This window comes from Leucoraja erinacea, chromosome 37, assembly GCF_028641065.1.
Source record: "Leucoraja erinacea ecotype New England chromosome 37, Leri_hhj_1, whole genome shotgun sequence".
Taxonomy (NCBI): domain Eukaryota; kingdom Metazoa; phylum Chordata; class Chondrichthyes; order Rajiformes; family Rajidae; genus Leucoraja; species Leucoraja erinaceus.
The window spans coordinates 1,977,060-2,002,994 of record NC_073413.1 but is presented as its reverse complement, the minus strand read 5'-3'; the positions used below and the strand labels follow the sequence as shown (position 1 = coordinate 2,002,994).

General features: G+C 50.9%; 1 protein-coding gene across 1 annotated transcript in view; it reads right to left on the bottom strand.

Moving 5' to 3' along the window:
* Window positions 1-25,935, bottom strand: part of fam234b (family with sequence similarity 234 member B) — a 47,990-nt gene that overhangs the window by 8,097 nt on the left and 13,958 nt on the right. Inside the window, exons 4-9 of the mRNA XM_055663029.1 lie at window positions 25,167-25,355; window positions 23,539-23,669; window positions 21,712-21,871; window positions 15,033-15,174; window positions 2,623-2,772; window positions 1,492-1,573 (exon numbers count right to left, since the gene is read on the bottom strand). Of these exons, the coding sequence (XP_055519004.1) occupies window positions 1,492-1,573; window positions 2,623-2,772; window positions 15,033-15,174; window positions 21,712-21,871; window positions 23,539-23,669; window positions 25,167-25,355 (854 nt within the window). The remainder of the gene's footprint in view (window positions 1-1,491; window positions 1,574-2,622; window positions 2,773-15,032; window positions 15,175-21,711; window positions 21,872-23,538; window positions 23,670-25,166; window positions 25,356-25,935) is intronic.

Sequence of the window (25,935 nt, the reverse complement as noted above, 5' to 3'; positions counted from 1 at the left end):
CTCTGAAGCCTACTCCAGTCTGCCATGGTGCAGCTGCCCATACCATGCTCTACCTGCAGTATGGGAAGCAGGCTCTCGATGGACGAGCGGTAGAAGGTCAGCAGCAGGTTAGAGTCCAGGTTGTGCTTCCTGAGGACCCTCAGGAAGTGCAGCCGCTGCTGAGCCTTCTTGATGACCGCTGTCGTGTTGTCCGTCCAGGAGATGTCAGCAGCGATATGGACGCCGAGAAACCGGAAGGTGTTGACCCTCTCCACACACTCGCCGTTGATGTGTAGGGGGGCTAAGGCGGTGCTATCTTCGGTCTATCATCAAAAAGTGTCTATCTTCGGTTTAAACCAGCATCTGCAGTTCCTTCCTACACTGTTAGACAATGGTCCCATTCTGTCCAGCAAAGAGCTGGAGGTTCAATTGCAGGCGTTAAAGCACAGCTGACAGCAAGCTGACTCCAGTACAGTTACTGAGCCTGTAAGGTGGAGTCGCAGAGAGCGGTGGCATTTTGTGCTTTGCTTTTCCGAAGACTCTGGAACCAATTGGTTTCACCTTTTATTATACAATACACTGCCATTAGGCCCAGCAGTGAAAGTGTTCTCTTGTACATCACTATTTCAACGGAAGTTTCGAGCCACCGACATTTAGACCTGACACCACCAGCACAGTTAGACACAGATGCTGGAGTAACTCAGCGGGTCAGACAGCATCCCTGGAGAAAAGGAATAGGTGACGTTTCGGGCAAATACATGAAACATCACCTGTTCCTTCTCTCCACAGATGCTGCCTGACCCGCTGAGTTACTCCAGCTTTGTGTGTCTATCACCCATACACTAGTTCTACCCGACACACTAGGGAAGCCAATTAACGTACAAACTTGAAAGTCTTTAGAGTGTGGGAGGAAACTTTGCTCTTGAGGGAGTGCAGCGTAGGTTCACAAGGTTAATTCCCGGGATGACGGGACTGTCATATGCTGAGAGAATGGAGCGGCTGGGCTTGTATACTCTGGTATTTAGAAGGATGAGAGGGTATCTTATTGAAACAAATAAGATTATTAAGGGTTTGGACACGCTAGAGGCAGGAAACATGTTCCCGAAGTTGGGGGAGTCCAGAACCAGGGGCCACAGTTTAAGAATAAGGGGTAAGCCATTTAGAACGGAGATGAGGAAACACTATTTTCACACAGAAAGTTGTCTATGGGGTTGTCTAGGGATATGGGGAGAAGGCAGGAATGGGGTACTGTTTGTGGATGATCAGCCGTGATCACATTGAATGGCGGTGCTGGCTCGAAGAGCCAAATGGCCTACTCCTGCACCTATTGTCTATTGAAACTAAAGCTTCCCGGAGAAAACCCTCGCAGGTCACGGGACGTACAAACTCCATACAGACAGCGCCTGTAGTCGGGATCGAACCCTGGCCCCTGGACTCTACCGCTGCACCACTGTACCACCCCACGGGACACAGAGATGAAAGAAGCAGAACAGACAAGTCTCTAGCTCACACCTTCCTCGTGCCGTTCCCACTGGCCACCTGGATCAGGAAATCCGGGACTCTGTCGTCGTTGAAGTACCCGGCCACAGGAGCGCTGGAAGGAAAATGATTCTTATTACACAGAGGGAGGGAATATTCTGCCACCAACCATTCTGTGGCACGGTGGGCCGCGGCCTGCAGGGGGAGCCGTCGAGCCGCACCATTCTCTCCCAGTGGACTATATCTGTAGACTTTGCCAATCAGGGACACTGCTTCAGTTTGGCTTTATACTTTACTGCAAAGATCCTATAGCAAGCAAGATAGTCCACTCCTCCTAAATCCAATGGGCTGACGTGTAGTACGCAACGTAGCGGAACGGGGGCCATTTCAGTAACCCGACCCGGCTTTGGTTATCCCTCTCGCAGTGTAATCAACGTTGCGGGGGGACAGTTTGTGTTAATAAATTATAATTGAGGAGAAAATGAGGAGAAGAGTTTTACCAAAGAACTTTGATTTTTACGAGGATGTTTCCGTAACCGGCTTCCGTCTCCGCACTAGTTATCTTTGCTCCGCTACGGGATCTTTGTTGCGGAAGCCGGTTACGGAAATGGGGCCGAAAATTACCCATGACCGTACAACGTCGAGTGGACTATCTTGCTCGCTATAGGATCTTCGCTTTACTGGACTGCGTGTATTACTGAGCGTTTGCACGTGACAATGAAGCACCAGTGACCAGAGGACGTCGATTATGCCTCAGACGTTTCTGCTAAACACCGTCACCAACAAGAGAGAGTCTCTGATGATCTATTTAGTTTAGAGATACAGTGCAAAAACAGGCCCTTCGGCCCACCGAGTCCGTGCCGACCAGCGATCCACACACAACAACGCTATCCCACACACACTAGGGACAATTTACAATTAAATTGATATAATCAATGTGGTGGGTGATGGGGGGCTGGGGCTCGATAGGCCGGGGGAACCTGAGGGGGGGAGGATGAGAGGGATAGAGGGTTGGAGGGATGGAGGCTTTTCCCTTTGAGAGGGCAAGAGCTTGGGGAAGGGTAGGATTGTGTGTGTGAGGGTGTGTGATTAGGTGGGGGGGAGGGGTGTATGGTGGTCCGGTCTACCATTCGATGCTGGGCATCCCATCGGGTACGTACTCACCCATTGATGGTGCTGCCGACCGCCTGCCACACTTGGCGTAGCTGTGTGCCCCTCAGCAGCTGTAGCTGGTTCTTGGTGGTGAGCAGCAGCTCCATGGGGTCCTCGCCCGGCCTACCCACAGCCTGCACGTCCTGCACAGAGCCGTTACCACTGGGGGGGGGGGGGGGGGGACAAACACCATCATCACAAGTTTAGTTTAGAGATACAGCGCGGATACAGGCCCTTCGGCCCACCGAGTCCGCACCGCCCAGCGATCCCCACACATATCCTACACACACACAGGGACAATCTACAATTATTCCAAATCAATTAACCTACAAACCCGTACGTCTTTGGAGTGTGGGAGGAAACCGGAGCACCCGGAGAAAGCCCACATGATCACGGGGAGAACGGACAAACTGTACAGACAGCAGCCGTAGTCAGGATCGAACCCGGGTCTCTGGCGCTCTGAGGCAGCAACTCTACTGCTGCGCCACCAAATCACCATCAGCCTCATCACCACCTGAATCCTCCCAGTCTCCTCCCTAACATCCCCCCCCCCCTCCCCCGTGTATCAATTACCTCTACCCCCCCTCGTACAAATCACCCCCTTTCCCCCTCCACAGGGTACAAATTACCGAGTATAAAATATCATCGGAGCGCAGCACTGGGGGATCGGCAGTCCTGGCAAAGGGAGGTGGGCCGGGTCAGCTGCGGTGTGAGTGACCACAGCTACATACAGTGGCACAATAGCCACATTACCAGCCCCACACATGAAGTTTTAGTTCTAGAGATACGGCGCGCAAACAGGCCCTTTGGCCCACCGAGTCCGTGCCGACCAGCGATCCCCGCACAATATCAGGCTGTTGTCAGACAACTGAATCATCCTACCACAACCAGAGAGCAGTGCTGAACTACTATCTACCTCTTTGGTGACCCTTGGACTATCCTTGATTGGGCTTTGCTGGCTTTACCTTGCACTATATGGTATTCCCTTTATCATGTATCTATAATAATGGCTACATTATAGACAATCGGTGCAGGAGTAGGCCATTCGGCCCTTCAAGCCAGCACCGCCATTCATTGTGATCATGGCTGATCATCCACAGTACCCCGTTCCTGCCTTTTCCCCATATCCCCTAATTCCGCTATCTTTAAGAGCTCTATCCAACTCTTTCTCGAAAGCATACATAGAATTGGCCTCCGCTGTTTTCTGAGGCAGAGGATACCACAGATTCACAACGCTCTGTGTGAAAAAGTTTTTCCTCATCTCTGTTCTAAATGGCTTACCCTTATTCTTAAACTGTTGTAATCATTTAATGGCTTTCTGCTGACTGGCTAGCACGCAACAAAAGCTTTTCACTGTACCTCGGTACATGTGACAATAAATTAAAATAACTAACTAACTATCCTACACACACTAAGGACAATTTACATTTATACCAAGTCAATGAACCTATTGCACATCATTGAAGTGCGGGAGGAAACTGAAGATCTCGGAGAAAACCCACGCAGGTCGCGGGGGAGAAGGTGCAAACTCCGAACAGACAGCACCCGTAGTCAGGATCAAACCTGGGTCTCTGATGCTGTAAGGCAGCAACTCTACCGCTGCGCCCCAAGTGTTTGAGGAAATGCTTGAGAATGGGTGCCTGAAATTCACACACTGCGGCATTTATAAGGCGCTGGGCAGGCCGCATTTGGGGTATCGTGACCAGTATTGGGCCACATGTCTTAGGACGGATATGCTGGTGTTGGAGAGGGCCCAGGGGAAGGTTTACAAGAATAATACCAGGAATGATTGGGTTAAGATACGATGAGTGTTTGACGGCACTGGGCCTCTACTCACTGGAGTTTAGAAGGATGAGGGGGTGATCTAATTGAAACTTATCGACTAGTGAAAGGCCTGGATAGAGTGGATGTGGTGAGGATGTTTCCACTAGTGGGAGAGTCAAGGACCAAAGGTCATAGCCTCAGAGTAAAAGGATGTACCTTTACTCCCTTCATGTATTCAAGAGAGAGTTGGATATAGCTCTTAGAACTAATGGAATCTAGGGATAAGGGGAGAAAGCAGGAACTGGGTACTGATCCTGGATGATCAGCCATGATCATATTGAATGGTGGTGCTGTCTCGAAGGGCCGCATGGCCCACTCCTGCACCTATTTTCTATGTTTAGAAAGGAGGAATTTCTTTAGTCAGAGAGTGGTGAATCAGTGGAATTCATTGCCACAGACGGCTGTGGAGTCCATCATTGGATAGGGGCTACGGCGAGATGGCAGAAATGGTGTTGAGAGGGAAAGATAGAACAGCCACGACTGAATGGCAGAATAGACTTGATGGGCCGAATGGCCTAATACCGTCCCTCTAACTTACTATATTTATCAATTAACCATCCTCTGGTAAACAGTCTCATTTAGTTTGAGGACTCTGAACGTGCTCCCAGAGACCAGCAGAGGGCAGTATTGTTCAGGGCTCCAGCTATTTGACTGCTGGCTCTGGATCCACTCACTTCAGTTTAGTTTAGAGAAGCAGGCCCTTCGGCCCACCGAGTACGTACCGGCCGGCGATCCCCGCACATTGACACTATCCTTCGCAAACTAGGGTCAATTTACAATTGCACCAAAATCAATTAACCTACAAACCTGTAGGTCTTGAGTGTGGGACGAAACTGGTGAAAACCCACGCAGGTCACGGGGAGAACGTGCAAACTCCGTGCAGACAGCACCCGTAGTCAGGATCGAACCCGGGACTCTGGCGCTGTGAGGGGGCAAGTCTCCCACAGCGCCACCGTGCCGCCCTTGAATGGAGCCTTCACCGGCTGCTCTTTCAGTGAGCTTGGGTTATGAGTGGTGATGGTGGGAAACAGTCATTGTGATCATCCCAAGATTTGGTGAGCTTATCCCCAGCATGAAGCACATTAACCCCAGGGCTGGGTTAGATTACCCAGGTCCGCCTTACCCTGGGAGATGGTTACAACATCCCCGGGGTTAGGTCACTCTAAGACCAGGGGCACACTAACCCCAAGGGCACACTCACCCCAGGGCTGAGACACTCTAGGCCCAAGGTTGGGACACTCTAGGCCTAGGTTTGGGACACTCTAGGCCCAGGGCTGAGACACTCTAGGCATAAGGTTGGGACACTCTAACCCTAGGGTTGGGACACTCTAGGCCCAGGGTTGGGACACTCTAACCCTAGGGTTGGGGCACTCTAGGCCCAGGGTTGGGACACTCTAGGCATAAGGTTGGGACACTCTAACCCCAGGGTTGGGACACTCTAGGCCCAGGGCTGAGACACTCTAGGCCCAGGGTTGGGACACTCTAGGCCCAGGGTTGGGACACTCTAGGCCCAGGGTTGGGGCACTCTAGGCCCAGGGTTGGGGCACTCTAGGCCCAGGGTTGGGGCACTCTAGGCCCAAGGTTGGGACACTCTAGAACCAGGATTGGGACACTCTAGAATCAGGGTTGAGACACTCTAGGCCCAGGGTTGGGGGCACTCTAGGCCCAGGGTTGGGGCACTCTAGGCCCAGGGTTGGGGCACTCTAGGCCCAGGGTTGGGGCACTCTAGGCCCAGGGTTGGGGCACTCTAGGCCCAAGGTTGGGACACTCTAGAACCAGGATTGGGACACTCTAGAATCAGGGTTGAGACACTCTAGGCCCAGGGTTGGGGGCACTCTAGGCCCAGGGTTGGGGCACTCTAGGCCCAGGGTTGGGGCACTCTAGGCCCAGGGTTGGGGCACTCTAGGCCCAGGGTTGGGACACTCTAGAACCAGGATTGGGACACTCTAGAATCAGGGTTGAGACACTCTAGGCCCAGGGTTGGGGCACTCTAGGCCCAGGGTTGGGGCACTCTAGGCCCAGGGTTGGGGCACTCTAGGCCCCAAGGTTGGGACACTCTAACCCTAGGGTTGGGACACTCTAACCCTAGGGTTGGGACACTCTAGGCCCATGGTTGGGACACTCTAGGCCCAGACACTCTAGGCCTAGGTTTGGGACACTCTAACCCTAGGGTTGGGACACTCTAACCCTAGGGTTGGGACACTCTAACCCTAGGTTTGGGACACTCTAAACCTAGGGTTGGGATACTCTAGGCCCAGGGTTGGGACACTCTAGGCCCAGGGTTGGGACACTCTAGGCCCAAGGTTGGGACACTCTAGAACCAGGATTGGGACACTCTAGAATCAGGGTTGAGACACTCTAGGCCCAGGGTTCGATCACTGCAACACCAAAGTTGGGTTACTCTAACCCCAGAGACATATTAACCTCAGACTGGTATATTAAGAACATTTCAAAGATATTTGCAGTACATGAATGAGAAAGGTTTAGATGGATATGGGTCAAACTCAGAGACATGCGACTAACATAGCTGGGTATCTTGGTTGGCATGGACAGTTTGGGCTGAAGGGCCTGTTTCCGCGATGTAGGACTCTCTAAATGTTGTGTGCCATAGATATGGTCAACAGTCAGAACCTTTCTCTCAGGATGGAAAAGAAAAGACAATTAGCTTTAAGGTGGGGTTTATATGTTTCTTTTACACAGTGGGTGGTGGGTGTCTGGAGTACACTGCCGTGGGTGGTGGTGGAGGCATTTAAGAAGCTTTTGGAAAGGCCAACAGATATGCAGATAATATGGATGATGTGCAGGCAGATGAGATCAATTGAACTTGGCACCATGTTTAGCACAGACAATGTGGGCCGAAGGGCCTGTTCCCTTGCTGTACTGTACTTGTCCTTTTCCGGTTTACGTTATTTTTAGGTACACAAAAAAGTTGGAGAAACTCAGCGGGTGCAGCAGCATCTATGGAGCGAAGGAGATAGGCAACGTTTCGTGCCGAAACGTTGCCTATTTCCTTCGCTCCATAGATGCTGCTGCACCTACTGAGTTTCTCCAGCTTTTTGTGTACCTTCGATTTTCCAGCATCTGCAGTTCCTACTTAAATACATTGTTTTTTAATTTGCGCAATAACGATCCCCCATAGCGCTACAATTTTTCGCCACCTTACCCGCCATTCCCCTGTGCTGCAAGTCGAATACGTTTTGTTGCAACCGGTGAAATAGTACAAAAGTTAGGAAGGTTTAAAAATCGTAAAAAAAACGCCTCTTCCGGCACCCACTGTCAATCACGGCGGCGAGGAGAATAAAAAGCTGAAGGAGCGCAGTGTGTTGAGCAGCGTGCGGGAAGAGAGCATGAGCAGCATGCGAGCTGCTTCTGCGACGAGCACAACAAGCCGGGGCAGCTGCTGAGTTGAACCGGAAGCCTCTGAGTGAAGCCGGAGTGGGACATGGAGCTACTGGGTGAGGCCGAAAGCTGAGGTGCGGGGTGAGCAGAGTGCGAGCTGCATCCGCTGCGACCACCCTCAATGGGTCCCACTTAGTCTAGTATATATATATATAAAATATGAGTATGTGTGTATATATAAATAAAATGTTGTGGCGCCATCTTGTGGCCGAGCCACTTTGGTCTCGAATCTTCGTTTGTCGAGGTCGATCTCTCGCGTGAACTGCCGTGGTCTGGGCTGACCAATTAACGTCGATCTGGGTGGTCAGGTGACTGGGTGCAGCAGACAAGAGCGACTTCACTTGGTAGCCATCGCTTTTGTACGAATATTAAGCTGTGTTTAAATATTAACTGAGTGTTTGTACAATATGTATATATAACTATATGTGTGTGTATATATATATATATATATATAAACAAATACACACACACACATACTCATATTTTATATATATATATATGTGTGTGTGTGTGTGTGTGTGTGTGTGTGTGTACGTATAGGGTGCTATGTTTACATTTTCTGTAGTGCTGCTGTAAGTTAGAATTTCATCGTTCTATCTGGGACATATGACAGAAACAGGCCCTTCGGCCCAACTTGTCCACACTGGCCAACAATGTCCCAGCTACACTAGTCCCACTTGCCTGCGCATGGTCCATAACCCTCCAAACCGGTCCTATCCATGTGCCTGTCTAACCGTTTCTTAAACGATGGGATAGTCCCCGTCTCACATGCCTCCTCTGGCAGCTTGTTCCATGCACCCACCTCCCTTTGTGTGAAAAAGTGACCCCTCAGATTTCTATTCAATCTTTTCCCCTTCACCTTGAACCTATGTCCTCTGGTCCTCGATTGCCCTACTCTGGGCAAGAGGCACCGTGCACCTACCTGATCTATTCCTCTCATGATTTTATACACCTCTATGAGATCACCCATCATCCTCCTGCGCTGCGCTCCAAGGAATAGAGACCCAGCCTACGCAACCTCTCCCCATAGCTCACACCCTCCAGTCGTGGCAACATCCTTGTGAATCTTTTCTGAACACTTGACTCATCTGACTTCCCTCAGCTCGTCCTCTCCATGGCGATGTCCCACATAGAGCAACAGGAGCGCAGATACTGAGAAACTCGGATAACCACAGAGAAAGCAGGTTGGGCAGTGGCCTTGGCTGGGTGAGTGACCCGGCACGTCGGCAGTGTAGGGATACGTGACCTCCCTGGCCAAAGCCCTTGTGACCGAGAGGGCGAGAGAGCGAGGGGGAAGAGAGGCGGACTGCTGTGCTGGGCTGTGTCCCTCTGTGAAGCTGCAGGTCGGGCCGGCAGCTGCCAGCCACCCCGTCTCCCACAGGTCTGCATTACATCTCATTGCTGATAAGACAGCCGCTGCCTCTATTCCCGCCGCTTGTTGTTCTTCCCTTTCACCGACCTCTATTGTTCGCAAGAACAAACCCGGCCTCTCTTCCCCTGAAGAGCAGAGCGACGGGCCCAAGAGAGATCCTTTAAAAAGTTTATTAGATGGAGATTGTTTACACTGGGACAGAATTAGAGGCAGCAGGGCGGTGGAAACATTATCCACAAAATCAAAGAGAGCGTTCAAAAGAAATGTTTTAGCCCAAAGACTCGTGAAATCGGAGAGCACCTGACCTCAGGGAATAGGAGGAGGTGTCGTTTACTCAACCCATTGATGTTGCACCACCATTTCATCTGATCACCACGTACCTGTCTTTGCTTTCTCGTCTTATCCCTGTAGCCATTCATTCTTTATCTACCTCCTTCTTGAATATATCACATGATTTGTCATCATTGTTTGGTTGAGATGGAGGGATACAGTTTGGAAACAGGCCCTTCGGCCCAACTTGCCCACACCCACCAACATGTCCCAGCTACACTAGTCCCCACCTGCCCGCGCTTGGTCCACATCCCTCTAAACCTGTCCTATCCATGTACCTGTCTAACTGTTTCTTAAACGTTGGGATAGTCCCTCAACCACCTCCTCTGGCAGCTTGTTCCATACACCCGCCCCCCGAGTTACAATCTGAGTTACTCCTCAGATTCCTATTGAATCTTTTCCCCTCCACCTTAAACCAATGTCCTCGATTCACCTACACTGGGCAAGAGACTCTGTGCATCCAACCTATCTTTTCATTTGAGGCTTAAGTTTGAGATGGGAGAGGAAGAGTCGCTGACAGACACAGGACATAGAAACATAGAAAATAGGTGCAGGAGTAGTGCCATTTGGCCCTTCGAGCCTGCACCGCCATTCAATATGATCATGGCTGATCATCCAACTCAGTATCCTGTACCTGCCTTCTCCCCATACCCCAGACATGGCTGGTGGGTCAGGAAAGAAGCCATGATCCTGTCGGGCCGAATGGCCTGTGGGTGCTGTGTATTCCACCCAAGGTATAAACGGCTTCCCAGGGGCAAGGTGATGAGGGCAGAGAGGCAAACGTTGTCCGGGCAACTGCCCCAGGTGTTTAGCGCCATGTTCAGTGGCAGGGCGCAGACTCCATATGCCACAGCCTGGTGGATACAAAATGCTGGAGGAACTCAGCAGGACAGGCAGCATCTCTGATACGTTTTGGGTCAAGCCCCTTCTTCAGACAGTCTGACGTTTAGTTTAATTTAGAGATACAGCGCGGAAACAGGCCCTTCAGCCCACCGAATCCGCTCAGACCAGCGATCCCCCATACACTGGTTCCATCCCACACTAGGAACAATTTACAGAGGCCAATTTTGTGGAGGGAAACCGGAGCACCCAGAGAAAACCCACGCGGTCACGGGGACAATGTACATATTCCATTCAGCAGCACGTAGTCAGGATCCAACCCGTGTCTCTAGCGCTGTGAGGCACTAGCTCCACCATTGCACCACCCATCAGCCTGACTCTTGAGCTGAACAGTGTTTATTTATTGTGTAGAAACATGGAACTGCAGATAATGGTTTACAAAAACTACACACACTAGTGCTGGAGTAAAAGGATGAGAGGGCGATCTCATTGAAACATATAAGATTGTTAAGGGCTTGGACACACTTGAGGCAGGAAGCATGTTCCCGATGTTGAGGGAGTCCAGAACCAGGGGCCACAGTTTAAGAATAAGGAGTAAGCCATTTAGAACGGAGACGAGGAAACACTTTTTCTCACAGAGAGTGGTGAGTCTGTGGAATTCTCTGCCTCAGGGGGCAGTGGAGGCAGGTTCTCTGGATGCTTTCAAGAGAGAGCTAGATAAGGCTCTTAAAAATAGCGGAGTCAGGGGATATGGGGAGAAGGCAGGAACGGGGTACTGATTGGGGATGATTTACCATGATCACATTGAATGGCGGTGCTGGCTCGAAGGGGCGAATGGCCTACTCCTGCACCTAGTGTCTATTGTATTGTAACTCAGCGGGTCAGGCAGCATCTCTGGAGAACATGGATCGGTGACGTTTTGGATTGGGACCCTTCTTCAGTCTGAAGGACTTAACAGGCAGATCACTCAGTGGGCAAAGGGCATGTTACCAGTTCAGTGACGCCGGGAATACAGGCCGTGTAGCAAAGAAGCCCGTGACCCCTAGGGGGCAGTGTTGGTCAGCCTCTGCCCTGGTAGAGCCCCTTGTACTGGGGTTCCTGTCACAGAACCTGCCACCAGGGCAGCACAGTGGTCGACCCACTGCCTCACAGTCCACAGACCCGGATTCAATCCTGGCCTCCGGTGCTGTCTGTGTGGAGTTGACACGTTCTCCTTGTGACCCGCGCGCCTGTCCTCCGGATGCTCCGGTTTCCTCCCACATCCCGGGTTTGCGGGTTAATTGGCTTCTGTCAATTGCCCCCCAGTGTGTAGGGAGTGGATGCAAAAGTAAGATGACGTAGGACGGCATGGACTGGCGGGGCCGAAGGGCCTGTTTTCATGCTGCATCTCAAAACTAAACTGCGCAATGTCCCCTGTAGTGGCTGAGTGTTTCAACATAGAAAGGAGACTGGAGTCAAGGGACAGGAGTTGGCTTCCTGATAGGCCTGTACACCAGAGGCGGATGGGATCTGCACACGGGATGGGTACACTTGAGACACGCCAAGTTTTTGTGATCCCAATTTTAAAATCTCCGCTTTCCGCGAGGCAGTGGGGGTGGGACTGCTAATCGAGGGCGCGGCGATTGGAGGAGGGAGGAGTGGGGGGGTCTGTACATGGGAGACACAGTGATCTACACACTGAAAGCCCCACAGTCCATACACACCAGACCACAAGCTCGCCGGTCTGGGAGCCTCAGTGTCTGCACAACACATCTGCCTCCACACAGCAGCTCACATGCCTGCTCACATGCAGCGTCACCTACAACAACCCAGGCCCTCAGTTTCCAAAGTCATTTCGACGCCATGTTTTCCACTGTTGCTGACATCTCTCAAACAAACCCAACGAGCTATGCCAGAGCCACTCGCGAGTACGTGACTGACTGCAGACACAGGTCACCTTACTGCTATTCTGAGCTGCAGGATAACGATCTTATTTTGGCATTATTCTCACTACGTGACTTCGTGCAGTCTTTTGGAATGCCGACAGCGTCATGTGCAAACCCTCAGAGACAGTGACAAAGGCCAGTGTTAACATATCCCTCCCGAACCTACCAGCAAGCCGGGTTATTTATTCAACACAGATCATTCTGCACATACTGTTAAGATTCCAAAACGTTTCCCTTGTTGGCAAGATGCCATGGTTGAGTGTACTTTGCAGTCAGGTGTACGTGAACATTTCCACAGTGCTATTTCAGAGAGTGGGAGGGATAGAGGGATACAGTGTGTAAACAGGTCCTTCGGCACAACTTCGCCACACCGGCCAACATGCCCCATCTACACTAGTCCCACCTGCCCGCGTTTGGCTCATATCCCTCCAAACCTGTCCGAAACATATGTAGGGATAGTCTAGTTTAAACTAAACTATCCCGAAGTTTAAGAAACTATTAGACTGTTACATGGTACGGCGCCAAAACAGGCCTTTAGGTCCACCGAGTCTTTGCCGCCCAGCGATAGCCGCACGCTAACACTATCCTACACACACTAGGGGCAATTTACAATGACACCCAAGCCAATTACCCTACAAACCTGTATGTCTTTGGAGTTTGGGAGGAAACTGGAGATCCCGGGGAAAAGCCACGCAGGTCACGGGGAGAAGGTACAAACTCTGTGCAGACAGCACCCGTAGTCAGGATCGAACCGGGGTCTCTGGCTCTGTAAGGCAGCAACTCTACCGCTGCACCATTGTACCGCTCTGCCTCGACAACCTCCTCTGACAGCTCGTTCCATACATCCACCACCCGCTGGGTGAAAATGCTACCACTCGGGTTCCTATGAAATCTTTTTCCCTTCACCTTAAACCTATGTCGTCTGGTCCTCGATTCACCTACTCTGGGCAAGAGAGTTTGTGCGTCAATTCGATTTATTCCGCTCATGAGTTTACAGTTCTCCCCACTGTACGGGTCTATGCCAGTTTGCACCGTCTCCACATACACCTGATGGTCGATATTACAGACCCCACATCAACGTCACAACCCACACGATATGTGGGGCATCACCACACTACTGATCACAATTGTCTGCCCTTTCCCCTCTGTCACAGCCCGACTACACTTCAGAGAGTGCTGCTTTTGACAACCGCTTTGGGAATGCAAAGTTAGGCCATTATGCTCAATGGGACAAGGGCAGAATCTTTTCTAACTAACCTGTTTAAGGTGAGGGGGGAAAGATTTTATAGGAATCTTTATAGGGGTAACATTTCCACACAAAAGGTGGTGAGTGTATGGAATGAGTTGCCGGGGGAGATAGTTGAGGCAGCGATAATCGCAACATTTAAGAAGCATTTAGACAGGTAAGGGCCAGTCCCACTTGGGCGTCATTTGCGCGATGTTACGGGTCATGACGCATGTGATGCGCGCATGTCATGCATTACGCACGCATGGTGCGTGGTGACATAGGCAGTGACGCGCGGTCACGCGTGACGCCCACCTGCGTGACGCGCAAATGGCACCCAAGTGGGACAGGCCCTGTACATGGATAAGACAGGTTTAGATGGATATGGGCCAAATGCAGGCAAGTGGGTCCAGTGTAAATGGGACATGTTGGTGGGCGCGGGCAAGTTGGGCTGAAGGGCCTGTTTCCACACTCTACGACTCTATGCAAAGTTCCCCAAAACCACATTCCTCAGTAACAATGGAGAGAAGTCAACAATGATTCAATTAAGGATCGCATTCAATGTTCACCCACTTACACTAATTCTTTAAAAAAAAAATCTCCCCACATTCTCATCAACTTCCCCCAAGTCTCTACCTCACCTACACAATACACACGTGACGATAATAGACCGAAACTTTGCACATCCACAAGCATTAGAAATACTACCCCCAGCAGCAGCCGACTGACCACAACTGTATCACAAGCCCCAAACCCCCACAAATCTCACACCCCCTCCCCAACCATATCCCCAAACCACACCCCCCAACCCCCCCCACAAACCCCCCCCACCCCCTAACCCCCCCAACAAAAAACCCCCCAACTCCCTCCCCAAACCCCCGCAACCCCTTTCCCACCCCCCCCCGCAACCCCCTCCCCAAACCCCCCCCCACCCCTTCCCCAAACCCCCCCCCAACCCCCCCCCCAAACCCCCCCAACCCCCCCCAAAACCCCCAACCCAACCCCCCCGCAACCCCCCCCCAAACCCCCCAACCCCTTCCCCAAACCCCCCTCAACACCCTCCCCCCACCCCCCCGCAACCCCCTCCCAAACCCCCCCCCCTCAAAACCCCCCCCCCAACCCCCTCCCCCCAACCCCTCCAACCCCCCCCAACCCCCTCCCAAACCCCCCAACCCCCCCCCAAACCCCTCCAACCCCCCCCCCAACCCCTCCAAACCCCTCCCCCCCAAACCCCCTCCCCCAACACCCTTCTCCAACCCCCCCAACCCCCTCCCCCCCCCCCCGCAACCCCCTCCTCAAACCCCCCAACCCCTCATCAACCCCCCCCTCCCCAAACCCCACCAACCCCCCCAAACCCCTCCTCAAACCCCTCCAACCCCCCCCAAACCCCACCAACCCCCTCCCCAACCCTTTCCCCAACCTCCCCTCCAACCCCTTCCCCAATCCCCCAGCAACAAACCCCACCACCACCACCCTGCCTTCATTCTGCGGCCCCAGCAATAGTCACCTGTACACATCCAGAACTCCAGGCAGGCTTCCCTCTGGCTTCCATTCCAAGGGGGATTCTTCCTTCCATAGAGATGGAGGCAAGGTGCCCTTGCCATTCGCCTGCGTGTAAATGTCCCGCACAGACACCGCTTGGATGCTCCCTGTCGGAGAAAGACTCTTTTTAGTTTAGTTTGGAGATACCGAGGTCTGTGCCGACCAGCGATCACTCATATAATAGATCTACCCTGCACACCAGGGACAATTTACAGAAGTCAATTAACCAACGCACCTGTGGAAGGAAACCGGAGCACCCGGAGAAAACCCACGCAGGTCCCGGAGAGAACATACAAACTCCGTACAGACAGCACCCGTAGTCAGGATCGAACCCAGGTCTCTGATATCTTGAGGCAGCAACTCTACCCCCCGCACCACTGTGCAGACATACTGTTAGAGAGCTGGAGGATCTTTGCATTAAAGTAACATCGGGCGTTCCTCTTCCACTTACTAACGGTGATCTTGCGGTGATTACGCTTTTCATTTTACCTGTTAAACTACTAAATGGTTAGCTATCTTGGAGGAGGTAGCCGAGGCAGGTACGTTCGTAATGTTTAAGAGATATTTGAACAGGTACATGGATCGGTTTAGAGCGATATGAGCAAGTGGGACTAATGTAGATGGGACAAGTTGGTCGGCGCGGGCAAGTCGGGCAGAAGGGCCTGTTTCCACGCTGTATGACTCTAAATGCAGGGCCATTGGGAAATTCAACGACCAATAGCTTTAAAAACACAGATAAATTGGCCAGGAGCATTTGCTGTGGCAAATAAGATCGGCTTCTGATTGAATCGTTGCTATTTTGCTCAGGATTAACACAGCATTAACAACCATCTCCTCACATCACTCTCCTCAGCAATAAAGTTTCACGGGAACCTGCCGTTAGCGCCACGAGTCGCTAAGTTGCGTCCACGAGTTCCGACGTTCCCGCTACGTTAATTGTACGTAGTTACCACAAGTTAAATTTGTTTACCACAAGTTAAACCTCGCACCGTGAGACAAGGGTTTAACTCTCCACCATTGCTTCTTTCATCAGCTCCTCTGCTTCTTATTTTTTTTTGTTTTAACAACACCACTGTGACCTTCGTGGGGAAAAATGACATAAAGTGCCCCGCAGGCGTATTATCAAAACAGGTAGCACCGAGGCAGAAAAGGGGTACATTAAGGGCAGAGGCCCGGGCTCGATCCTCACCACAGGTGCTGTATGTTCTCCTCGTGACCTGCGTGGGTTTTCTGTGGATGCTCTGGTTTCCTCTCTTCAAAGACGTACAGGTTTGTAGATTAATTAGCGTCAGTACAAGTTGTAAATTGCTAGTGTACGTAGGCTGATCACTGGGCGTGGATTCGGTAGGCCGAAGGGCCCGTTTCCGCGCTGTATCTTTAAACTAATCGACAAGGTTCTGACCATCCATCTAAAGACAATCGCCAAGCAAATGGATTCAGTCAGTGGCAAGGCAAGGGAGAGCAGGGGTTGACAGGAACTGGCTCCCAGCAGTATGGGATGCAAATGCTCAGTCCACCAACCAAAGATACTAGAGGAGCAAGTATAGACCACTCCTGCTAAATGCAATGGGCTGACGTGTAGTACGCAACGGAGCGGAACGTGGGCCTTTTTTTCATCCATTTCCATAACTGGACCCCACCCGACCAGACTCGCGGTGTAATCAACGTTGCGGGGGAACCGTTTGTGTTAATAAATTATAATTCTGAAAATGAGGAGAAGATTTTCACCAAATGACTTTTATTTTTACGAGGATGTTTCCGTAACCGGCTTCCGTCGCCGAACTAGTTATCTTCGCTCCGCTACGGGATCTTTGGTGCGGAGACGGAAGCCGGTTACGGAAATGGGGCCGAAAATTACCCACGCATCTGCCCATGACCGTACTACGTCTTGTTCGTTGAGTGGACTATCTTGCTCACTATAGGATCTTTGCCACCAACTACAGAGAGGTTGAGGGAAGGGGCAGTAAGGTTAAGGGTCATTAGGTTACTGAGAGCTGTAGATATAGCCCAGTTCACCACACACACACACACACACAGGCCAGATATCCCACCATTGACTTCATGCTGCCTTGGAAACGCAGCCAACATAATGAGAGGCTTGTCCCACCCAACTGGCAGCAGGTACAGAAGTTTGAGAGTATGCACCACCAGATTCAGGAACAGCTTCTTCCCCCCTGTCATCAGGCTTTCCAACGGTCCTTCCATAAGCTAGAGTAGCGTCCAATTCACCTCAACCCCATTGAGGACGTTGGATTTTGTCTCTGGAACTGATGCCCGACAATACTGAGAACTATATTCAGCACTCTGTACCTTCTCCCTTTGTTCTATCTATTGTATTTGAGTTTGACTTGCTTGTATTCATGTTAGGAATATCGGATATGTTTGGATCATATGCAAAACGGTTTGTATAGCATGCAAATCCCTCCACCGTTTTCGGTACACGTGACAATAATAAACCTAAACCTAGCTGGACAGAATTAATCTGAAGAAGAGTCTCGACCCGAAACGTTGCCTATTTCCTTCGCTCCATAGATGCTGCCGCACCCGCTGAGTTTCTCCAGCATTTTTGTCTACCTGTAGAAAGGTATAGCTCACCTCCACATTCAGGGACAGTTTCTTCCCAGCTGATATCAGGCAATTGAACCAACCTACCAACAACTAGAGAGCAGTCCTGAACTACAATCTACCTAACTACTGTCTACCTAACTACTATCTACAATCTACCTAACTACTATCTACCTGAACTACTATCTATCTTTCCAGAAGTGGCGGCGCTGCCCTGCAGTTGCGGCTCGCCTGCAGTCCGTTTGTCTTTTCTAGTTTATTTCAGTTTATTTCAGTTGTGTATATGTGGAGGGGGTGGGAGAAACTTGTTTTTAGTCTCTTCCTTCGGGAGGGTGCGACCTTCTCTTGTCGTATCCCCCCGTCTCCGTCTCCGTCTGCACTGAGGCCTAATGGCGGAGCTGGCGGCCTCCAACTGGGACCGACCTCAAGGCTCCGGAGGCAGAGCCAGGACTTACCAACTTAGCGGGGCTGGCTGGCTTCGGGGCTGTGGTGGCGTTGCGGCGGCAGCGACCCGACTTCGGAGCCTCGGAGGCTCGGCCACGGGCCCAGTGGACGACAACGTGGGAGCTCGCAGGTCCCAGGTTGGTGACCGGTTCTCCGGAGCTCCCGGAACAACAGCTTCGTCCTCTGGACTGGAGGGTGGCAGCTTCGTCCGCCCCGGGCCGCGGAGTTTGAACCGGCCCGTTCGCGGAGCTCGGATTCAGCCGCGGGACTTACCATCACCCGGCGGGATCGTAACGTCGGAGGCCTGGATCGCCTCAACGCAGAGGGAGAACAAGGAGGGAAGAGACAAGGACTTTAAGACTTTCGCCTTCCATCACTGTGCCTGGTAGACTCACTGTGGTGGATGTTAAATCTGTGTTAAGTGTGTGTTTTGTTATTTTATTCTATGTTATGACTGCAAGGCATGAAATTTCGCACAGACTGAAAAGTCTGAATGACAATAAAGGATACGTAAACTTAAACTTAAACCTCATTGGAGACCCTCGGACTATCTTTGACCAGGGTTTTACCTGGCACTCAACGTTATTCAAGCTATTCTCTTTATCGTATATCTTTGCACTGTGGATGGCTCAATCACATATTGTCTTTCCGCTGACCGGTCTGCGTGCAATGAAGGCTTTCCACTGTACACGCAGCAAGAAACTAAACCTTTCTCGTCCCCTTTACCCCCGGCAACTTTAATAGCACATAACAATGTTATTTCACTTATTTATGAACAACTAATGATGAACAGATACCGGTATACCAGAAGTAAACACAGTCAGTCAATGAGAAAAAATATGTACAAATCCAGAATCAACAAATTTACCCCCTGGGTAGGCGATCTTTACCGCCCGGGGGCGGGTAAATTTACCCCAGGTTGGGAATCCTTGAACTAAACTAAATTAAAATGATAGGTACTTAGGGAGTGCCCTTGACCTTAGTACGATCTAAATTAAAATGATAGGCAGTCTGAAGAAGGGTTTCGGCCCGAAACGTTGCCTATTTCCTTCGCTCCATAGATGCTGCTGCACCTGCTGAGTTTCTCCAGCATTTTTGTCTACCTTTGATTTTCCAGCATCTGCAGTTCCTTCTTAAATAAATAAAAATGATGTTTGGTGCTGTTCTACGTACAACAGTGGAGGAGGCCATTCAATCTATCGCACTGGAGATGGCGTTGAAATGAGCTATCCAGTTCAGCCCTGTTCCCTGGCTCTCGTTCCTTGCCATGAGATGGTTCCTTTCTCCAAGTACTTGTCTAATAACCCTTTGGAAGACACAAACGAATCTGCTTCGCCCACTGCACCGGTTGATGCTGTCGAGGATGTATGGGCATGCGGCGTGAAGAAGGGTCTCCGCGTCTCCTCCAGTTCATGGCCGATCATCTCACGCCTGTGTCCTCTGCTCCTTGATCCGTCATCTCCTCCTGATAACTCACCCGCTCGCTGCGTTGTCCTGCACAGTCACGTCTCGCTGCTCTGCAATTGTAAAATATCCACTGCACCACCTCACGCTTTCCAGAAGGTGGTGCAACAGTTCACTTTCTGACCCGTGTGTCAGAGAGAGAACTGCAGATGCTGGATAAAATCGAAGGTGATAACAAAAAGCTGGAGTAACTCAGCGGGTGAGGCAGCATCTATGGAGAGAAGGAACGGGTGATGTTTCGGGTCGAGACCTTTCTTCAGTCTGATGTCGGAGGGGTGGGGGGGATGAGTTTTTTCCGGGTCCTCCAGTTTCCGCCCGCACTCCAAAGACATACAGGTTTGTATGTTAATTGGCTTGGTATAATTGTAAATTGCTCCCTGGTGTGTAGGATAGTGTTAGTGTGCGGGGAACGCTGGTCGGCATGGACTCAGTGGGCCGAAGGGCCTTGTTTCTGCACTGTATCTCTAAACTAAACTAAACTTCTTGCCATTACAATTTTAAAAACATCCTACTTTCCAGACGTTCCTTTTCAATAGACAATAGACAATAGGTACAGGAGTAGGCCATTCGGCCCTTCGATGCAATGTGATAATGGCTGATCATTCAACGCCCACATTCAATGTGATCATGGCTGATCATCCCCAATCAGTACCCCGTTCCTGCCTTCTCCCCATATCCCCTGACTCTGCTATTTTTAAGACCCCTATCTAGCTCTCTCTTGAAAGCATCCAGAGAACCGGCCTCCACCGCCCTCTGAGGCAGAGAATTCCACAGACTCACCACTCTCTGTGAGAAAAAGTGTTTCCTCGTCTCCGTTCTAAATGGCTTACCCCTTATTCTTAAGGAGTAAGCCATTTTCCTTTAAACAAACTGCTCCAATCAACTTGACGAGTTCCTGTCTAATGCCATCAAAGTTAACCTCGCCCCAATTCAGAATTTTAACTTGTGGGCCTGCCCTGCCTTCATCCAAAAACTATTTTAAAGCTAATAGAACAGAGGCCGCTGGTCCCAAAAAGCTCACTGACAAACACTTCAGCTCATCTCAATTTCCTTAGAGTAGATCAAGCATTGTCCACTCCCTTGTAGGGTCCTCCACCTGAAAAAACGTTCCTGAATACATTTGTCAAATTCCACCCAACGAAGCCCTTGACCTTAGTACGATCTATATTGGGTCCACATCACCTGCTGTTGTTCCGACCACTAAAATACACTGACAACCTATCTATCTGCTGCCTTTTGAAACTTTTCCAACACTGAAATAGTTCTATGTTCTAATTGAATACAAAGTAAAATCTGCCCCTTAAAAGAATCATTTGTTCTGTACAGCACTCTGCATGACATCAGGAGGCTCAGTCATTAACTACTGACATTTTCAAATAGTTTGTGAATCAAAGCCATTCGGGGAGAGGTGAACAGCAGAACTAGAGGGAGGCAAGGGGGCTGTTGCAGGTAAAATGCATGTAGATTTAGTTTAAGGTAAACAAAAATGCTGGAGAAACTCAGCGGGCGAGGCAGTATCTATGGAGCGAAGGAATAGGTGATGTTTCGGGTCGAGACCCTTCTTCAGACTTAGAGATACAGCACAGAAACAGGCCTTATCGGCCCACCGAGTCCGCGCCGACCTGCGATCCCTACACCCTAGGGACAATTTTTACCAAAGCCAAATTAACCTACAAACCTGTACGTTTTTGGAGTGTGGGCCCTATCTAGCTCTCTCTTGAAAGCATCCAGAGAACCTGCCTCCACCGCCCTCTGAGGCAGAGAATTCCTCCTTTGGCCCACCGAGTCTGTGCCGATCAGCAATCACCCAGTACACTAACACTATCCTACACAAACTTGGGACAAGTTACAATTTTACCAAAGCCAATTAACCTTCAAACCTGTACGTCTTTGGAGTGTGGGAGGAAAACGGAGCTCCCGGAGAAAACCCACTGGGGGAAAGTTTAAACTCCGTACAGACAGCGCCCGTGGTCGGGATCGAACCCGGGTCTCTGGCGCTGTGCCATCGTGCTGCCCTCTGTTTGGTTCCTCATTATGGATGTGCTGTGCTGAGGCCGTTCAAACTGAGCTGATGGATTCAGCAACGCTCCCCTCGCAGGCTGGAGAAACACGAGGAGTGGTCATAAAACATTAAGACGGATTGGGAAAACTAATTTGTACCTTCTGCTTACCATAACCAAAGAGAACGTAGAGTGCCCCCTCACCAGACACGTAGGCCTTCGGACCGATCAACTTGCCTTCACCAGTGACATTATACGTCACCGGCTGCCCTATCAGGGCACCCGTCGCTCCTGACACAAACACGAAGGACACATCATGAATCCGATTGGTCTGAAATAAAAACAATTAATTAGTTTAACATTCAGTTTAGGTCCCGCTGCCTCACCACTAGTTCTTCCCGACTCCCCACACAAAGGTACATGGCGGTCCCCATCTCACCTCAACATGGCCGCCCTCTCCACACCTCAAAATGGCCGCCTCATCTCACCTCATCATGGCCACGCCCATCTCACCTCAAGATGGCCACCCTCACCACACCTTACCTCAACATGGCCGCCCCCACCTCACCTTAACATGGCCGTGGTTCAATCCTGACTACGGGTGCTGTCTGTACTGAGTTTGTACACTCTCCCCGTGACCTGCGTGGGTTTTCTCCGGGATCTCCGGTTTCCTTCCACACTCGTGCAAGTTAGACAATAGGAGCAAAAGTAGGCCATTCGGCCCTTCGAGCCAAATGTGATCATGGCTGATCATCCACAATCAGTACCCCGTTTCCTGCCTTCTCCCCATATCCCGTGACTCGGGTACTTGGCTTGGTGAATTGAAATTTGTCCCTCGTGCGTAGGATAGTGTTAACGTGCGGGGATTGCTGGTCAGTGCGGACTCGGTGGGCCGAAGGGCCTGTTTCTGCACTGTATAAACTAAACGAAGCTGCTCCCACTTCTGACTGAGGACTGACCTACTTTGAAACCGCACACATCTTGCTGCTCCAAGCCACAGAGGTGAAATGGTACACCTGGGGCTATTGTACCTTGTGCCAGGGTGTTATGAACATTATTTAATTAGCAAACTGGCCATCTCCACCTTGCTACATGTCACCCAACACCAACAGGAAGGTACTGATTTGTTTTATTAATAGCAGGCAGGGAACCGCACAAATTGGCTGCATATTCCACACTCCAAGGACGTACAGATTTGTAGGTTAATTGGTTTGGTATAAAAAAGATAAAATTGTCCCAAGTGTATGTAGGGTGATGTTGATGTGCAGGAATCACTGGTCGATGCAGACTCGGTTGGCCAAAGAGCCTGTTTCCGCGCTGTATCTCTAAGATGGCACCTGGGGCGGGGGCTGACATCGCCCCGCACGGCTTTAACGGCTGCAGGACTTGCCGTCGCCTGCCGGGGGCTCCAACATTAAGACCCGGAGCAGGGCCTTACTTCGCCCGCCGGGGGCTCCAAAATTAAGACCCGGAGCGGGGCCTTACATCGCCCGGCGCGGCTTTAACGGCCGCGGGACTTGCCGTCGCCCGCCGGGGGCTTTAACATCGGGAGAGGATGGAGAGCAGGGGAGAGACAAGACTTTGCCTTCCATCACAGTGAGGAGGAGATTCACTGTGATGGATGTCTGTGTGAATTGAGTTGGTTGCGTGTCTTGCAAAAATTATTTCTTTTCGTTGTATGGCTGCAGAAACCAAAGTTCCTAATGGATAAAAAAAGTTCATTGAATTGAATTGAAACAGGCGACTATGTGCGTGCTAGCCACAGAAACAGTAATCACATAATTACAATCGCTCCACACTCTGAAATCTCTACTCCTCCAGAAACGTTATTCCCTTATAATGTATATATCCGTACACTGTAAATGGCTTGATGGTAATCAGACTTAGCGCTGAGTGGATAGCACGCGACACAAGCTTTCCACTGTACCTCGGTACACGTGACAATAAACTAAACTGTGAAAGTAAATGACTCTGGTCCAAGGTAAGAGCGTTCCGTACCAATGTAGCCGATCTGCTCGCAAGCAGAATGTCGGCAAAACCGTCTCCGTCCACGTCTGGGAGTTGCATAGGCGGAGCGGCCGGGGTCCGATGGGATGGGGACACGTTCTTCATTTCCCAGAAACAGCTTCCTGTAAAACAGGAAATACGTTGTGATTCATTACTGGCACTTTGCAACAAAAGAGGGTAATCACACTTAGCAGATGGGGGGAGTTCCCCCCCCGTCTCCCCCCCCCGTCTCCCCCCCCGCCAGGGGTACCATGTAATCCCGTGCTACCTGCTCCATGGTCGGATAATCGGCGACTAAACCGTTTCCCAGGTGAGGAGGGGGCTGTGGACCCCCCAGCAGGACCAAAAACACGACCCTTCAAAGGGCGGATGAGTTCCTAGCGAGCCAACGTCCATCCACACTTCAGTAGAAGTTGTGATCACTGTCGTACACAGCATTGTAAGGAATGAGAATTCCCAGTAAGCGCGGCTCATAAGCTTGCATTGATTAGCAGATGGTTCTTAAATGTCCAGTGCACATACAAACAGCAAATTTCTTTTTATTCAAGCAGTTTAGCTTAGTTTAGAGGTACAGCGCAGAAACAGGCCCTTCGGCCCATTGAGTCCGCACCGACCAACGATCCCCGCACACTAACACTACCCTACACACACTAGGGACAATTTTACATTTACACCAAGCCGATTAACCAACAAACCTGTACGTCTTTGGAATGTGGGAGGAAATCAAAGATCTCGGAGAAAACCCGCGCAGGTCACGGGGAGAAAATAGAAGCTCCGTACAGACAAGCACCCGTAGTCAGGATCGAACCGCAGCTCTCTGGCGCTGTAATGCAGCAACTTTACCGCTGCGCCACCGCATCGCCCCGTGCAGTTCAGCAAAGGGTTGCCATAATTAAGCACAATCCTCAATTGGAATTTAGAAGGGTGAGAGGGGATCTTATACAAGTATACTGTATAACATTCTTAAGGGATTGGACAGGCGAGATGCAGGAAAAATGTTCCCCATGTTGGGGGAAGTCCAGAACCAGGGGTCACAGTTTAAGAATAAGGGGTAGGCCACATAGGACTGAGATGAGGAGAAACCTTTTCAGCCAGAGAGTTGTGAATCTGCGGAACTCTCTGCTCTAGAGGGCAGTGGAGGCCGATTCACTGGATGTTTTCAAGAGAGAGTTAGATTTAGCTCTTGGGGCTAACGGAATCAAGGGATATGGGGAGAAAACAGGAACGGGGTACTGATTTTGGATGATCAGCCATGATCATATTGACTGGCGGTGTTGGCTTGAAGGGCCGAATGGCCTACTCCAACACCTACTTTCTATGTTTCTAGGCCATTCGGCCCTTCGAGCCAATCATTCAAAATCAGATGTTTAAGAAGGAACTGCAGATGCTGGAGAATCGAAGGTACACAAAAAAGCTGGAGAAACTCAGCGGGTGCAGCAGCATCTATGGAGCGAAGGAAATATGCAACGTTTTGGGCCGAAACCCTTCTTCAGACGGATGGCAGAACAGTGGCAGAACACACTCGAGAGATAACGAGATACTGCAATGTTTTGAGAACGTCTCCAGGTTTTTCTAGATGGGGGGGGGGGGGCAAGGGGTTTGGGGGAGGGTCTGCATACCCGAGATGCTGTTAACGGCCTTTAACATGTGAGTGACGCCAACCAGCAGGCAGACGGTGCCCTTTCCCTCTTCGGTACGGCCGATGCCGCAGTGGATGAACTTCAGCCGCTCCGAGGCCACAGTTGTCCAGAGAACGCTGCCATCCGCCCCGGACAAGACAGCCACCGACACGTGAAGCTTCAAGCCGCCTGAAGGAAGGAAGAAAGAGAAGTCAGTGTGGCTACAACCTCCGCTCAGCTCATGGCGGGTCAAGTCTGAAGTTGAGACCCCAAACATCACCTATCCATCTTCCAGAGATGCTGCCCGACCCACTGAGTTACTCCAGCACTTTATTTCCTTTCTGTCACTCCATATGAACCTCCCAGTCGGAATAAGAGGCGTTGTTTCATGAATTTGCCTCTGGCCTCACTCGGCAGTGGAGGAGGTCAAGGGGCGACAGGTCGCAGTGGTGATGGGGACAAGAAATCATAAGGTCACAAGTGATAGAAGAAGAATTTGGCCATTCGGCCCATCGAGCCTGCTCCGCCATTCAATCACGGCTGATCTATCTTTCCCACTCAACCCTATTCTCCTGTCTTCTCCCCGCAACCTTTGGCGCCCTTACTAATCAAGACCCTTTCAATCTCCGCTTTTTAAAGAGTTGGCCTCCACCGCCATCAGTGGCAGATTCACCACCCTCAGGTTAAAGGGTTAAAGAAATTCCTCATCCCCATTCTAGAGGTACATCCCATCCTCTCCCTCCCTCCCCCGGTCCTAACTTAAACTCTC